At 47.8% G+C, this 17,606-nt stretch overlaps 1 protein-coding gene and 1 pseudogene across 1 annotated transcript in view; one reads left to right on the top strand and one right to left on the bottom strand.

Annotated features, from left to right (window-relative positions):
- CRB2 (crumbs cell polarity complex component 2) overlaps positions 1–5,622 on the bottom strand; it is a 69,005-nt gene extending 63,383 nt beyond the window's left edge. The window contains exon 1 of the mRNA XM_061603955.1: positions 5,453–5,622. Coding sequence (XP_061459939.1) covers positions 5,453–5,513 — 61 coding nt within the window. The 5' untranslated portion in view covers positions 5,514–5,622. The remainder of the gene's footprint in view (positions 1–5,452) is intronic.
- On the top strand, positions 826–944 carry LOC133374063 (5S ribosomal RNA; annotated as a pseudogene).
- Positions 5,623–17,606: the final 11,984 nt, after the last annotated feature.

Raw genomic sequence — 17,606 nt, 5'->3', positions numbered from 1 at the left:
GCTTAAAGCAAGCACCCCTCTCATTTTGTTCATTTCTGTTCATTTTTATGTTGCCTTTGGAACTTAATAGCTAACCAATTAATTAATTAAAAATATACTCAGGCAAAGGACTGCAGCTCTTGGCAAGCATTTTAGTGGAAAATAGAAGAAGCAGTTTGATGGCCTCTTCCGTAAAAGATTATAGATGTCACCATTGGGGATCTGTGTCCTGAGCGAGGGTTGCGCTCATCTCCTCCCCCGCTGGACAAGGTGCCTTCCTGACCTCCTTCACTCGGGATCACCCCAGGCAGTTGGCAACCCTTTGCCCTTCTATCTTCCTCCACTGGTGTCATCTCGAGAACTCGCTCAAGAGCAGAGCTCAAGAGCAGAGCGAGAGAACGACTTAAGTCATGTCAGGAAGGAGAGGAAGACAGTGTTTCCCACGTTCCTTCAGTTCTGCCCAAAATGGTCTTTGGAAGGCGATGCAGTTGCCACCTTTGTCTTGCCCCCAAACCGTGGAACTCCCTCCCCACTGAGGCGAGTCCAGTCATATGTTGAAGATGCACCTCTTCACCCTTGGCCTTTGACAGACAGTAAAGGGGATTGGTTTTGTGGGACTCGTCTCTTTGGCTGTATTTTGTTCTGTTCCATTTGAAACGCTCTCACTTATTTTGTAATTGTAATCGTTTCATCTGTTTTTACAACGGTGTGCTGCACTGTTGTAACCTGCCTAGGAACCTAATGGTGAAAGGTGGGTAAACAATACACACACACACATACATAACTGGAAGTTTTCCCTCCCCTCCTCTTTCTCCCCTGTGCAACTGAATTAGTATAATCATCATCACCTACAGCCATGCTACCCTGAACACGCCCAATCTCATCTGATCTCGGAAGCTAAGCAGGATCAGGCCTGGTTAGTATTTGGATGGGAGACCACCTGGGAATACCGGGTGCCGTAGGCTTAGAGGAAGGCAATGGTAAACCACCTCTGAATACCTCTTACCATGGAAATCCTGTGAATATATCCAAAAAGATTCATAGGGTCGCCATAAGTTGTAATCGACTTAAAGGCAAATAACAACAACATAATCATCATCACCATCATAGATTCCCTTTGAGTCAAGGGATCATCCTAAGACCCTATTGTCAATGCCAGGGCGCAATCCTGCAACAAAAGCGGCAAATGCAGCATGGCCGTCACTCCTGAGTGACCACAGGCTGCCTCCATACTTACATGAGCGAGAGGCAGGGCTTGAAGATCAGCGCGCCCAGTTCTTCCAAGGAGACATGATGCTCCCGTGGCTCTTCAAGCTAGACACAGCACATAGCCACAGAACAGCAGTGAAAACCTCACTGGAAGAGGGTGCGAGGGATATTAAAACAGGCAGCAACGGCGGATCCAGGATGTGAGGCATCCATTGGGAATTTCTCTCACATATCAGACTGGTGAAACCAACATCAAACAGCAGCGTCAGACCACGTCAAACAGAATGTTCCCCTGCAATGTGGAGGAGGTGGCTGGTCTTCATGCCTGTTTTTCCCTTTAAAAACTGTGCCCCCTCCTCCAGTTGTGTGACTCAGTGATAAGCCAGAAACAGAAGGCCAAAAGGGAAAGCAAGAAAGAGAGCTGCAAGACAATTAACACAATGCACATGTGAACGCAACGATCTGTCGATCTGTGGAACTCATGGGGACTGGAACTGTCCCGGATGTGGTTTGCAGGTGTCAAGGGTACACCTGAACTGCCCACCTGACAAGCTGGCAACTCCAGCCCCCCTAAAAATAATCCTCTCGCCTGGAAGTACCTGCAGACAGCTGCCTCTTGCAGGCGCTCTTCCTGTCTCTGCAGAGACTGCCAGTGCCAAAAACATATGCACTGAATATTCACAGCGCCATGAACCACAGCATGAAGCAGACTCTCCATGAATAGAGAGCCGGCCAGGTGTGCATTTAATGATCCACCTACCGCTCTCATACAGCCTTGGAGACGAAACTGCTCCTATTATCAGGTTTCGAGGAGCGGGCAACGCAAGGCCTATAAATCCATGCTGGTTTTATGGTTGTCTTGCTGATGCTGCCCCAGAAGCTCTTTGATCTTCCCCTTCCCATTGTGGCCCAGCTCCCCCAGCTGAATCCCCCCCCTTTGTCAACACTCCTCTAGGATGACCTTCATGCTTCCCACCTCTTCTGATCTTGCTCCTGCTGCTACCACACATCAAACAGGGAAATGGGAGGGAGGGAAGGCACTCCTGTGCGTTCTGGTGAGCCATAATGGCTCTCAAGCCTTAATTCCAAATCCAATCTAAATATATTAGCAGCTAAGGCAGGGAAATCAGCCACTTAGGAGAGACGGACTGAACGTGGAGGTGTCTGTGCCAGTTTCCCTACAGGAGGGATTCCGCCCAATTCAGATTTGGTACTGAATGTTCAATTAATCTGCTTACTCTCAGTCGCTGAGGATTGTATTTTAATGTAGCAATTTCTGCAGCTATTTTTGAAAATGGACTTTAAAAAAATCCACCTCTTAAACATCAATTGTAAGAATGATAATTTATCGATGTTTCCTTTTAAAATATTGATATTTCCTTCAAAATATTCACATTTTCTTTAAATATATTGATATAAATATTTTCCCCCAAGCCGGAACAAACCTATTGATCAGTAAAAGCAGCGACTAGTGGATACAGAACAAACTCAGATCGATGCCAGCCTGTTAGGTCGACGGAATGCTTTCAAACCAGAACCGGCCAACGGATCCCATCCCTACCCACAGCAGGTATACTAAACAGGATGCTCCTTTGGGGTTTTTTGTGCATACTACAAGTACATGGAGGAGGAAGGCATGGTCACAGAATGGCAGAAGAGTCGAGTTGGAAGGGGCTATAAGGATATCTCCCAGTTCAGTGCTTGAGCGCACAGCCAGAAACACAACTAGACGGCTCAGTCTGCCACCACGTGAACTCTACCCCTATGGTTCTCCAAGTCTGCTGGGCAGACCTTCAAGGCATCCTTCCACACCAATTGTGATGCTGCTGGTACTGTTTGAGAAGCTTCCTGGCAGCTTCCTCAAACTGTGATCCACAGGCCCCCCGTAGTCCACACGCTTCATCTGCAGCGCGTCCCTGAAGAACACTTCCCAGCTGAATTCTATGCATCAGATAAAATGCAACGTCTAGCGACACATGATAAAAGCTACAACAGACAGAAGAAAGAATGAAGTGGTTCGCCGAGACTCTCAGCAATTTTTAAGTGGCCCACAAGGGGAAAAAATTAGGAACCACAGCCTTCAAGCAACAGGGCAGCAGATGGACGCTAAAGTTCCAGCACATGGGATCCATCCTGCAGCTTACAGGACTCAGGCACGCAATTCCTGCACGATTCCTGCCCACCTCCTCAAGCCCACCCACCGAGGCATGCTTAGAGCAGCTTCAGACCGAACATGCTAACTGGACAAGGCTGGCTGGCGTCAGCAGGCAACAAACTGTCCATTTGTTGTATTACCCATTTCACTTATGAACTGCTTTTCTACACACACACACATCTTCAAGGTGGGGGGAAACGAATTAAAAAAGCAAACCATTTGAAACAAATTGATAATGAAACAGTCACTTTAAGACAGCAAGCTTAAACAATCAGACCGTTTAAGTACAGTCTACACTACCTAGAGATGGACTGAGCCTGGGAACTGTTCCACCACTGAGCCACAGCTCTTACCCCATAAGAGAAGCAACACAAGGCAGGCAAAAAGTTTGGTTTTTGTTGTTTTTTTAAATTGCAAATCTAAAGATGGGAAGAGAAAAGGCCCTCCCACTAGGTGGGAATTCCACAGTTGCAGAGCTACTCCTGAAAAGGCCCTGTACCTGACAGCCACCAATCATACAGGCTATGGACATGGCCCCTGAAGCCAATCAAAAAGCTATTTTCACCAGGGGAGAGATCTTAGACCTGCAGTCTTCGAGTGGCCCTACAGCTGATTACTCAGACTGGGTGCACCCTTTAAAGAGCATTTAAGGCACATGGCTTCTCCCAAAGAATCCTGGGAACTGTAGTTTGTTAAGGGTGCCGGGAAGTGTAACTGTAAGGGGTAAACTCCGGTTCCCAGGATTCTTTGGGGGAAGCCATGTGGTGCGTCCACAGCTCCAGAAAACATGGCCCATCGCTCAGAGCTCAGTCTTGGGGTCACTGATCAGCTACTGAATCACTGCAGCTTTGAGCCCCTTCCCTTGGCCTATGCCTCAATATTCCTACTCTGTAAAATGCCCGCATGTAGTTACAGGGCTGCGAGGAATTTCCCCTTAGGGAGAAGGGAACCATTGCACCCAGTAAAACAAGCGGCTGAGAGTCCCTGCTGCAAGTTGGCTCAGTTGGTCCAGCGACTGGTACACTGAGCCAGCCCTTCTTCGGCCAGAGGCCAGTTTTTGAATGGCACCCCAACCCAGACCCAAACTCTAAAACGCCAGAAAGGAGGGCAGAGCGCACCCTCCCCCGAGCTCTCGCCCCAGAGAAAGGCCCCCCAGCCCCCAGCCCTACGGAGCGCTCCGGCTCCTTCCCAGCCCCCCCTCCATGGGGGCTTTCTGCTGTTCTGCAGCCACACAAAAGCCCCCGCTGCAGCGCGCTCCGTCGCCATGGCGACCAGGGGGCCACAAAGGCAGCCCGCTGCGTCCCAGGAAGCGACGGCATTCCAGCCAGACAAAGCCTGGGTCCAGGAGAAAGGGGGGAGCTTTGGGGGGGCAAACGTTTGCCTTTCAGCTCCGCACCTCGGGGGCCGAGAAAAGGGTGCCCCCGGGCCGGCAGGCGAGCCTCACGTTGGCGACCAGCAGGAGGCGGTGCAGGACCTTTCCCAGGCTGAAGTGGCTCCTCTTGGCTCGGGGGGGGGCTGCGGGGCGACCCCCTAAAACTTTTCTCCCTCCAATTGGTTTTTTTTTTACAAAAAATAAATAATTACATTTATTGCAGAAAACTGTTTTCTTCCCCACGCCTACGTTTGTGGCGTCCCCCCCCCCCGAAACCAAAACTTTTCGTCTGGCTACGAACCCGCGCGCCCGGCTAGTGGCCTGGCAAAGCTGGGGCAGGCAACTAAAGCCCACTTTCCCGTCCCCGAGATGGCCTCGAGGGCCGAGCCGCCGGGTTGCAACTCCCTGCAGGGCGGCCACGAGCTGCCTGGCCACCGCGGGCGCATGGCTCGCTCGCCGGAAGCCACCTGTGGCTGTGGCCGCCTTCGGGGCTGCCTCTCGAGTCGGGTCCCCCACCCCCCCCACGGGAGGGCACGGGCTCGTCGGGAAAAGAAGGAAGGGCCCCCGGCCGGAGCAGGGAGACGGGAGAAGCTTCCCTCGCCGCTTGCCAAGAGTTGGCCAGCGTTCGCCTTTGCACGTGGCGCACCCGGCAGGACTCGCGGCGCGGGCCTCTCCCGTCCCCCCCCCGCAGCCCGCATCTTCCGCGGGGAAGAGCAGCGGGTTGGAGAGCGACTTACCCCCAAGCCAAAGGGAGAGGGGCAGCAGCAGCAGCAGCAGCGCCGCCCCGCCGGAGTCCATGGCAGGCGGGCGGGCTCCTGGGGCTCTCCGCAGAGAGACCCGCGCGGCCCAAGGCTAAGGCTGGCTTAGACTCTGGCTCTGCCCGCAACCCAGGCTCAAGCGGCCACGCGCCGGGATGCAGCGGAGAAGCTCGCCGGCTCCACGCGTGGCCTCGGCAGGCTGCTGGACAGGCGCGCCCCCCTGCTGGAGCGGAGGGGAAACCCGGACTGGATCACCCGGACTGGAGGGGCCGGAGGGAGTCAGGTGTCGGCCGCCCGCGTTGAGCTGAAGAGGCGCCAGCAAAGAGGCCCCCGCTGCTGGCCGCCAGCCGAGGAAAGCAAGAGAGCGGCAAGGGCAGAGGCGCTGGGCTTTCAGCAGCGGCCCGATAGCTACGGGACAAGAAAGAAGAGGGAGACGTTTTCCACTTCTGTCCACCTCGCTGCTAGGAAAAGTCCCACCTGGCGTGCTACTGTCGCGGAGGGTGACTACATGGCACCGACCTTTTCTGGCTGGGGGCGGGTGGAAGACTTCCAAGAGGAAGCAGAGGAGAGGATTGTTACTCATCTCTTATAATTTCTTCTCCCATTCTCCTTTCACACTCAGCTTGTACTTTATCCCCCTCCCAAACTACCAGTTTCTTTTATCCCTCCTTCCTGATTCTTTTACATTCACTTCTTCCTCTCATAATAGCTTTCCTCTTATCCCCTTCCTTTCTATTGCCAGATTATTATTATTATTATTATTATTATTATTATACTTTTATCTCACTTTCTAATTTCCTCCATCATCTCCTCTTTCTTGTCACAGGAAAGAGACTTTCCTTCCAGCAGTGAACTGAAGGGCCATAGCTCAGTGGTAGAGCGTCTGCCTTGCATGCAGAAGGACGAAGGTTCAGTGCCCTTTGGATAGGGCTGGAAGAGACTCCCTGCCTGAAATCCTAGAAAACTGCTGACAGCATAAACGGCGCTGAACTAGATGGGCCAATGGTCTGATTCAGTATAAGACAGTTTCCTATGTTCCATTTTAATTCAGCCCTTTATTCAGAACCATGAGGACTAGAATCTTACTTTACTTTCAAGTGAAAGACAATAGCTCACTGGTAGAGCACCCAGACCCAAACTATAAAATGCCAGAAAGGAGGGGAGAGCGCACCCTTCCCCAAGCTCTTGCCCCAGAGAAAGGCCCCCAGCCCTACAGAGCGCTCTGGCTCCTTCCCAGCCCCCCTGCCCTCCATGAGGGTTTTCTGCCATTCTGCAGCCACACAAAAGCCCTTGCTGCATGCTTGGCATGCAGAAGGTCGCTGGTTCAATCCCCAATGGCATCTCCAAGTAGGACTGGGAGAGACTCCTGCCTGAAACCCTGGAGAGCCGCTGCCAGTCAGGGCAGGCAATACTGAGCTAGATGGACCCAATGGGTCTGACTCAGCATAAGGCAGCTTCCTCTGTTCACCTGACCTCTGTCCAGCTGAGTCACTACAGCACACCAGGACAGGGAGGGACGTGGGTGGCAGTGAAGTTGGGAAGGTATTCCTTGTCCCCCATCCAAAACTGAGCCACCTTCACACCACACATTTATTCCACAATAATTCCACTTTAAACAGTCATAACTCTCCCCAAAGAGTCCTGGGAAGGGTAGTTTCTGAAGGGTGCTGAGAGTTGTTCGGAGACCCCTATTTTCCCTCACAGTTTATTTATTTATTTAAAATGTTTCCATCCCGCGCTTCTACCCTATAATAGGGTACTCAGGGCGATTTACAAAAATAAAATCAAACACATACATAATAAAATTGTAAACAATAAAATCACAAACACATTAAAATAAATTACAATAAATTAAAATACATAAAATACAATTAAAATACATAAACTACAACACACACACACACATATGCACATATATACAGGGAGTGGGAGAGTTACAGTCCTCAGAGTGGTTTCACAGTCTGTCCCTCTTCCCAGAGAAGTCTGGGAATTGTAACCCCATGAGGGGAACTCCTAACCACTCTCAGCGCTCCCAGGATGCTTTAGAGGACACTATTTCTGTTTAAAGTGGAATCAATGTCTGACGAGGATGCAGATCAGCCCATTGCCCATCCAGCTGTACAGCTTTGCTGTAGGCAAGCAGTGTGCTCACAGCCTCAGACTCTTGGTGCTGCCTGCAATGACTGGCAACAGCTTTCCAAGGGTTCAAGCAAGGCGTCTTTCCCAGTGCTACCTAGGGACACCCAGGCAATGAGCATGGCAAGGCAGGTGCTGTACCGCGGAGGCACAGTCATCCTTCTTTCCGGGGGGATTCTAATCACACGCTGGCAAATTCAGGTTGCACAGCTGGAGCTCAGTGGGAGGTCTCGTGCCACACAGATTGGACATTTTGTGATAAGGGGAGAGATAGGGGGAAATATTATTATTATTAAATTTATTTATACCCCGCCTTTTAGCCAAAGGCCCTCAAGGCAGCTTTCAAAGAAAAATAAACACGAGTATAAAATATATCAATGAACGCGATACAATTCACAAAAATTAAACTAAACAACAAATAACATTATTAAGAAAAAAAATGTCCAGTATTTGCTGCTGTTATGAAATGCACCAGAAACTGTGGGATGACAACTGCTTTGATGGAATGCCATCTAAGCTCCCTGCAAACAAATCAGAATGAACGCTCAGTGAACAGGGAATCTGGAAATGCTTGTATGGAACAGCAAAAGCTGCCTTATACAGGATCAGACTATGGGTCCATCTAGAGAACCAGGGTGATGTAGTGTTGGACTAGGACCTGAGAGACCAGGGTTCAAATCCCTGCTCAGTCATGAAGCTCATTGGGTGCCTTTGGGTTAGTCACTGCCTCTCTGTCAGCCTAACCTACCTCACAGGGTTGTTGTGAGGATAAAATGAGGAGGGGGAGAACCATGTTTGGATGCCACCTTGAGCTCCTTGGAGGAAAGGTTGGATATCAATGTAAACACAGATAAATAAACCTAGTTCATTATTGTCTCCATCTGGGTAACCAACAAGATCTTGGTGTAGAATAACAACCAGTTGTGACTCGTGTCACCACACAAAGAACAGTGTAGTGGTTAAGGTGTTGGACTATGACCTGGGAGGCCAGGGTTCAAATCCCCACATAGCCATAAAGCTCACTGGGTGACCTTGGGCCAGTCACTGCCTCTCAGCCTCATGAAAACCCTATTCATAGGGTCGCCATAAGTCGGGATCGACTTGAAGGCAGTACATTTACATTTAATCCTCTCGTCCATATGCCTGCAAAAACAAGCAAAACAACTTAAGCTCTACCACCAAAGTTACCAACGAGGACTTATTAAAAATCACTTTGTCCCTGATACACTCCATCCCACACTGACACTCCATCCCGCATTGAGCACAGGTTATTATTATACATCTACCCGATTTCTTACTTTAAAATCTAAAAAGGGACTGTAGCTCACAATTTCCCAACCTTGATTGAAAAATAGTTCTTTTCTCTTTCTTCTACTGTTGTCTAAATTGTATTTGATGTCTATTGTACGTTATGTGAGTATATTATTTTTATGTTAAACGTTTGGATGTTACTGTATCTCAGGAAAAGAAATTAAAAGTTTAAAACAGAAGGGGGCAAACTAGGTGAACCAATTGTCTGACTTGCATTAGGTAGCGTTCTTTGTTTGTGCATGGCTTCAGAAGACTCCTGCCGTCTACGCAGGACTCCTGCCATTGTGGTTCAAACTGAACAGCCCTTGATGGTCCCTATGAGTTCAATGGACCAACTATTGGGAGTTTGAATATGTAGCAGCAGAGTGCAGAAACGAATAGCCTGATAAGTCTGGTGGTTGAAATAATAAAAGTATCCATTTATTTATTTGATTATTATTAAATTTATATCCCTAAACTTGAGGTTCGTTACTCCTGGAAATAAAGCTATTCTGAGTACAGACATACATGCGGCCATTATGGAGTCATGAGATTAACACTAACACTATCTAGGAGGAAGGAAGGAAAGCCTGAGAAAAACACTCTACCTGTCAACAAATAGTTACTAAAGAAGTAATCAGAATAGGTTGCCTTTAGACAGAAACACTCTGTGTTCAGACAGACAGACAGAGGTGTACAGGTTACTTGTTACAAGCTACACTCCCAAAACCAGCAAGGTGTCCACATGGCCCAGCTGCCTATGTACACTGTGAGAATTGCACACTTTAACACCACAGCTGATCCCCTAAACACAGCCATGGAGACCAGTGGTCCTTAATGGTCTTACGGAGGGGGGGGGGCTCTTTAGATTTTTTAATGTAATAAGCCAGCCCTGCTTGGTTTGCTGATCCCCCTGTCTCATTCTGCCAAGTGGAGCCCTGGACATCTCCCCCAAAGTCCTCCCCTAGTGGCGCCACTGGTGGAGAGGGCCCCCAACTGGGCCTGCTTCTCCTCACTGGAATCGGTAAACACTCAAAAGAGACACCGACTTTATTAGGAGCTCATTGAGCACTAGCAGTCCAAATGTTTAATCAGAATGGGAATAGGCATGGCACAAGTGATGGGAGGGGAGGTGGGCTTCACAGCTGAGTGGCTACTTATTGCCACGGGCAAAGGGGGTGCTCCCTGCATCCCAGAGATTGGGTCATGAGACAGAGGTCAGAAGCCACTGGAGAACCTCTGCCCATTGGTGACTTCATTGCAGCATCCTTTTAAAACAAATAGGGGATTAAATTGACTCTAATGGGATTTATGCACATCCCTTGTGCAATGTGCCTTGCGTTACCCACAGAGAGGGATCCTACACACCAGATGTAGAGGAATCTGGTCATCATTGTCTATAAGCTCTGGACAGCTCAAATCCAAAAGAGCTAGCAACTGAAGAAGAAGCTGTTAGGGGCCCCAAAATCAACAAGATTTTTTTTTAAGGGTACACTACTTGCACAGCTGGAAACTGGTGCAACAAACAGTACCTTGTCCATTCCCATTCTGAGGCCCCAGGATGGCCACAGATGCCTTTATAAAGCTAAAGAATTAGGAGCACCAGGCTTGATGCTCAAAGGCTCGCCACCACCCCGTCATCTGGACAGAGGCAGGTGGGTGGGTGGGAGGCTTTGAAGGCAGTTCAGCCAAAACTGCTCGCTGGAGCTTTTTTCTCCTGCCTCATTTAAGCAATTTGTCATCCTCTTAGCCAGTAACTTGGGCTACACCTACATCTGAGCTTTAAAAAAACAAGTTACTATTCCAAACCACCTTATTTACTCATCAGCATTTATATACCACTTGATTGTAGCAAAATCTGTAAGCAGTTTACATGATACATTTAAAATTATCAATAAAAACAGTTTTAAACAAGTAGGTTATATCATTTAAAATACAATTAAAATCAGCAGTAAACTAAAAAGAGATTAAAATACATCAGCATCTACATGTCTGGATAAGCTTGCCTAAACAGAAATGTTTTAAGTAGGTGCTGCGAAGAATACAGTGAAGGCTCCTGCCTGATGTCAATAGGCAGGGAGTTCCAAAGTGTAGGTGCTGCCACACTAAAAGAACAATTTCTTACAAGTGCAACATGAGTATTATGTGGCACCTGTAACAGGGCCAGTTCCACAAAAACTAAGTTCTGCAACCTGCAAAAAATTTGCAGACCCAAATAATCTTGCATTTGTTTGTTGGGCAACATATCCTGGCCAACCTGTTTTTAAAAAGTTTTTAAGGGATGACTGAAAAAGGAGGGGGCTAAAACCTTTTTGGAAGGTTCAACTTAACAGGACTGGAATCAGTTTTTAAAAAAAAAAAAAAAAAACAAATTACACAAATATCTGTAGTCAAATACCCATTTTATCACAATGTACACATTTCTAAATTTAGAAATAAATATGTGTTTATTTATTATTGCATTTATATTCCTCCTTTCCTCCAAGGAGCTCAAGGTGGCATACATCATTTCCCCCTCCCCATTTTATCCTCTTAACAAGCCTGTGAGGTAGGTTAGGCCGAGGGATTGCTCAAGTGAGTTTTGTGGCTGAGTGGGGATTTGAACCCTGGTCTTCCAGGTCTAAAGTAAAGACAACAGAAGATTTATATAACTTTAAAGTTGACAACAAGGACATTAAACTTGTCAAGGATTATCAATACCTTGGCACAGTCATTAACCAAAATGGAGACAATAGTCAAGAAATCAGAAGGAGGCAAGGACTGGGGAGGGCAGCTATGAAAAGGTCCTCAAATGCAAAGATGTATCGCTGAACACTAAAGTCAGGATCATTCAGACCATGGTATTCCCGATCTCTATGTATGGATGTGAAAGCTGGACAGTGAAAAAAGAGAAAAATCAACTCATTTAAAATGTGGTGATGGAGGACAGCTTTGCAAATACCATGGACTGCGAAAAAGACAAATAATTGGGTGTCAGAACAAATTAAACCAGGACTATCACTAGAAGCCAAAATGATGAAACTGAGGTTATCATACTCTGGACTCATCATGAGAAGACGTGATTCACTAGAAAAGACAATAATGCTGGGAAAAACAGAAGGGAGTAGAAAAAGAGGAAGGCCAAAGATGGATTGATTCCATAAAGGAAGCCACAGAGCTGAACTTACAAGATCTGAACAGGGTGATTCACGACAGATGCTCTGGGAGGTCACCAATTCACAGGGTCGCCATAAGTCGTGATCGACTTGAAGGCACATAACAAAATTTCCAGGTCATAGCCTGGCACCCTAACCACTACACCACACTGGTTCTCCAAATTAGTGCTAGAGATGAGGCTCAGCACAGTTTGCATCGGAATTCACAGAAAATGGATTCCTCAAGCATCGCCCCATGGTGGTGTGGGGTGTAAGCCTGCCTCTCTGTGGCCATGTTCTAGTGACCTCCAGTTGTTTTGGATTACCGTTTCCACCAGCCCTGGCCAGCACAGCTGTGCTGGAGTTGACAATATGGCTGCGCTGGCTGGGGCCAGTGGCAAACCAAAACAATTGGATGGCACCAGGTTGGGGAAGGCTGTTCTGGGCCCCGACCTGGGTAGTCACACAGATGCACAATATGTGGAAGATCAGAACAGCTTTGCCCCTCTGGGGCCTGCAGTCAACACTGCTATCCATTTGGGGATAAAAGAAATCTCAAGCAACAACAAAAATGTAGGATTTGCTTAATTGAACACCAACCTCTTCATGGCAACAGCTGCTGTTGGATGGATGTGGTTTTGAGATGAAGGAAAGAGACTGAAAAGTACTGGAGGTGGCGACATAGTATGTACTGCCTTGAAGTTGATTCCGACTTATGGCAACCCTATGAACAGGGTTTTCATGAGGCTGAGAGGCAGTGACTGGCCCAAGGTCACCCAGTGAGCTTCATGGCTATGTGGAGATTTGAACCCTGGTCTCCAAGGTCGTAGTCCAACATCTTGTTGGCTAAAAAGTTAAAAATCAGCAGGACAAGGATTGGTGGTGGTGAGGGGGAAATGTTAAAAGCAAAAATTTCAAATCCCCAAAACTGTGGAATAGAATTCTGTAAGCCAGCAAGCAATTGGTTGCAGCCAACATCAGTCATACTCACAGTAGACCTACTGAAATTAGTGGGCATGACTAACTTTGGTCCCTTAATTCCAATGGGCCTACCCTGAGTAGAATGTTGCTGGATGCAATCTGCTGCCAATGCAACCCTGGCTATATAGTTCCTTTTCTTGTGCAGTTTCTTGCGCAGCTCATCTCTTCACAGAAGGTGCAGATATGTTTGTAAGCTTCTAGCGGATAGGGTCAGCTGAGTCACCATGCAGACGGGGAAATGTACACGGCCAGAGCAGTAACCAGGAATGCAAAGACTTCATCAGTGAATCAAATGCAATAATCTCAGAATGTGTCTGTGTGTCCTTCCAGGCCCCACAAGGCACAACAATCCATTCCATATTTTCCAGTGTTCAGATCTTGGCTAACTGGGATTCTTAAGGTGTGTGCAAAGAGGAGAGGGTGTAGATGGATGGATGCAGGAGGCGAAAAGAAAATCCCAGAGATATAGCAGAACTCGTTAGGAGTCAAGGATTCCCAAACATTTCCCAGACAAAGATTTAGATAGACCAGGAGCCTACTCAGTCCAAAGCTCATCCTCACGTAAAGCATCCAGACCAGTTAAGTGGGGACCAGTTTATTGCTCTGAACTGACAGCTCTCCAGAGCTCTCCACTGTGGATAGTAACAAATTCTTAGTAGTAATAAATGACAAGCAGTTATACAGCACGCTCAAGCATTTGACACAGATCGTAGCAATAATCCTTACAACAACCCTGTGAGGTAGGTCAGTGGTATTATGCCATTAGCCCACCATACATTGCTAGGAAGGCAAACAAAGGCAGATTCTGAAATACCCAAATGCCAACTGTGTTCAGAGCCATTCCAGATGAAGTCATTTTTGCACAAGGAGCATGCAGTAGTCTTACTGTGTTGCAGGGCAAGTTCCAGACAGTGAGTGGCATTCAGTGCTGGTCCTACTCAGAGTAGACCCATTGAAGTCAATGGACATAACTAACAGGTTCATTAAATTCAATGGGTCTACTGTGAGTATAAGTCCTGGTTTGAATACAACCCAGTGTTCCCCAGCAAGCGCTTTTGCTATGTATGTGTGATGAGGAGGGTCACATCTCCTCAGCAACCAAAATCATAGCTCCTCAGCAACCAAATTACTAAATCAGGTGAGAAATTGCAGTTCTTCCTCTAGGTATACCCAACGTGTCAGTGAACTCTGTGTGGAATGTGACTTTGGGCAACGCACACTTATTAAGGGCGGGCAATTTAAAGAATCTGCTTCATTTTGATGTTCCAGACTCTCCCCCCTCCCCTTACTCTTATACAATTATCCTGTCTGGCACCTGGTGCCAAGGGTGCATTGGAAGAAAGGGTCTGGGGGGATCTTACATAGCTAGATAAATCTGAAGAGATAAACCAGCTGGGGGTCTTGCAGATAAACTTTGTTAACAGTCCCTTTGATAGCTAAACAGAAGCTTTTGTACCCAGGGGAACAAAGGCAAATACACCCCCCTTGTATCTTTCACTCTGTTGGCGTGCAAGTCCCCTTTCACAGAACAGGTTTGCCATTCCTTGTTTGTTTATTTGTTTGTTTGTGAGATTTAGGGTGCTTCCAGGCAGGGAAAATGGGGTCGTAGGCAATGCGTTTAATTAGCAGTGGATTTTCCACAATCTGGGTGAAATGAGGAAAATATGCAGGCCGGCATGTTGATGCTACAAAAACCAAAACTGCTTGCATGTCATGGGATCCACCAATAAAGCACCCTTATATTGTGACTTTTGGCATAAATTCCCAAGGCAGCACACAGTTAAGCAAATAAACCTATACACTAAACAGTCACCCATAAAAATAAAAATCAAGGACAGAAACAGTCGCAGCAGCTAGTCCTTAATTTTAACATTAAATTGTTTAAAAATTTTAAATTGTGTTTTAAATTGTTTTTAAAAGATGGGTTTTTAAATTTGTATACTTGTTTTAATGTTTTTAGTTACTGTAAACCGCCCAGAGAGCTTTGGCTGTGGGGCGGTATGTAAGTACAATCATTCAATCAACCTTTATATTTTGGACTAACAGCTCCCTGACTGGGGCTGATGGACGCTGTAGTTCAAAACATACAGAGTGGACCAGGTTGGGGAAGGCCAAGAACTATCCGATTCCTTTTTAAAATAAACAACAACTGTCCATTCATATTCTCTCTCTCTCTCTTTCTCCAGAAAGCAGTCTTCAGAGGGGGTTTACCTTTGCCTTCCTCTGAGGCTGAGAGGGAGTGACTGGCCCAAGGTCACCCAGTGAGCTTCATGGCTGTGTGGGGATTCGAACCCTGGTCTCCCAGGTCGTAGCCCAACACCTTAACCACTATACCACACTGGCTCTCCTATAGGACAGTACATACACATATATTGTAGAAGACATTCAGATATGCAAGCAATTCTGGCGTACAGTACTAGACGAATTGGCTGTCAGAGCAAGTGCCAAAACACACCATTTAACCACAGCATTTTGAACACCAGGGTCCTTCTAGACTCCACAACTAAAGAGCTATCTTGATTAAAGCAAGGGATGCGCTGCTTGCTGGGACCAGCAAACTCCAGGAGCCCCCAGGGGCAAGGCCAGCTGCGGTCTGCTTCATGACATGGACGGGCGTTCAGTAGGGAAGGAGGATTAGAAATTCAAAACAGCCAAAGCACAGGTAAGAAAGGAGAGGCGCATTGCTCATAGCCGTGGAGACCAGCAAAACAGCCCTGTGTGGCTCGGAGGCAGCAGTCGGAGCAGTTGGGTTGGGAGCCATGTCCCCCTAGAGGCAAGTGGGGCCACTGGGGTGGGGAATTACACCTGGACCTCCTGCTTCCCTTCTGGGATGGCTGGCTGGTTTGAGCCTCTCATGGCCTGAAGCTAATTAGCCTTATGCAGGTCAGGCCATCTGCTCCCTTTATTCCACCATAACAAGCCAAGGCTCTTTAATCCCCCTGGTCAACCCTCAGCTGACTTTCCAGCATTTGGGATGGAAATGGGAAGGAAAAGAGCATTGCCAGGCAGGTCGTCTCCCTCTGTCTCCCTCTGTGTCCCTGCCTCTCAGCAGAGCACACAAGCCCCATATGGTGAATTAACTGGTTTAGTCCAATTAAGAGACCTTAATACAAGATGTTAAGGCCCCAAATTGGCTGCCCTTGGACATGCTTGGAGGTTTCCGCAGCATAAGCCATGAGCCGAGTCAACCTTGCTAGAAGCTCCTTGGACCGGTCACCATTTGTGTCACCTCCGCATCACAGCAAGCTAAGCTGCTCCTTAACACAGGAGTAAAATTAGAGGGAAGAGGATGCAGCCAGCTTGCCACATATCCCTTGTTATGGGAGGATTAGTGCTTTCCGGCGCGGAGCTTTCATCCCAAGGCACAAGAAGGATCACTGGGGGCTATGCTGACAACAGGGATGGAGGTTAAGAGATGTAACATTTAATTTATATACTGCTTAATTGACAAAGTGGTTTCTAAGTAGTCTACAACTTACAAAATATAAACCACACAGTTAAAATATTCAATAAAGCAATTCCACTGAAACATTGAAATAAACGTCCACAATCAAAAATAAGCCCTGACTGAGGCACCGCAGCAGAATCTGCATCATGACAAGAATGCCAACATCTTCTAAAATCCCAAACCAGTTTCTGCAGCAATTCATACATTTCTGTGCCCAGAGGGAGAACCGTTTCCCCTTTTAAAAATGCAAAGATTGCCCACTGATTCAGAGCAGAAGCAGGGGTGTAGTCATCCAGGGTCTCGGAGGGTCTTAGACCCTTTACTTTTTTGGGAGCAGGGTCCCAGCAGGGTCCCTATGACTCCAGCATCCTATGAGCCAATCAGCAGAAAAGGGGAATCTGTTAGCCACTGAGAAGAGACTTCCTTGTCCTTTCCGGTTGATTGGTGCCAATCAGAGTGAAAGGACGTGAGTCAGCCACTGAGAAGACTCTTCTCAGTAGCTAACATCTCCCCCTTTCATCCCGATTGGCTTCTAGAGATGTCTGTTGTTGTGAGAGAAGACGTTAACAAGGATCTCATTCTCAACCTGGCGGCAAAAAAAAAAGCATGAGAGGGGGCGTGGCTCTGACTATCATGAATGGGCCCTGCACCTCTGAATTTGCCACTACACTACTGAGCAGAAGTGAGGAGACTCAGATCCTGGGGCCAGCTGGGGCCCTTCAGGCCTCTATCTGGCCTTCGGGTCTCTCCCCCTTGACCAAACGCCTGACTACATCTCAGCGCCAGCAGGTGGCTCCATGTCAGTGCAGCGGTGAAATCTGTTCCGGGTTTTAGTTCAAACTTTCCAGGAGCTTTCCAAGGTGCTTCAGCTGCCACTGCCACCTCTGCTCCATGCCCTCCCAAACTGCTGTGCCTGGCCAGAATGTGTCCTTGGACTGTAAAACTGCCTCTCGCTTGCCTGGGTGGAGAAACGGCTGGCTTGGTCCGCCATACAGAGTTACATCCATTGCTCCGCCTGCGTTTGCCTCTGGACCCACCCACCACAGCCATGTGGCCTCCAGAAGGTGGTCCATGAAGGAATTTGGCCCTCAGGATGAAAAAGGGCTCCCTGCCCCTGATTTAGGGCACTTGCTGTTTTCAAACT

Source organism: Rhineura floridana, chromosome 20 (genome assembly GCF_030035675.1).
Source record: "Rhineura floridana isolate rRhiFlo1 chromosome 20, rRhiFlo1.hap2, whole genome shotgun sequence".
Taxonomy (NCBI): Eukaryota; Metazoa; Chordata; class Lepidosauria; order Squamata; family Rhineuridae; genus Rhineura; species Rhineura floridana.
This window is presented reverse-complemented; position numbering and strand designations above follow the sequence as displayed.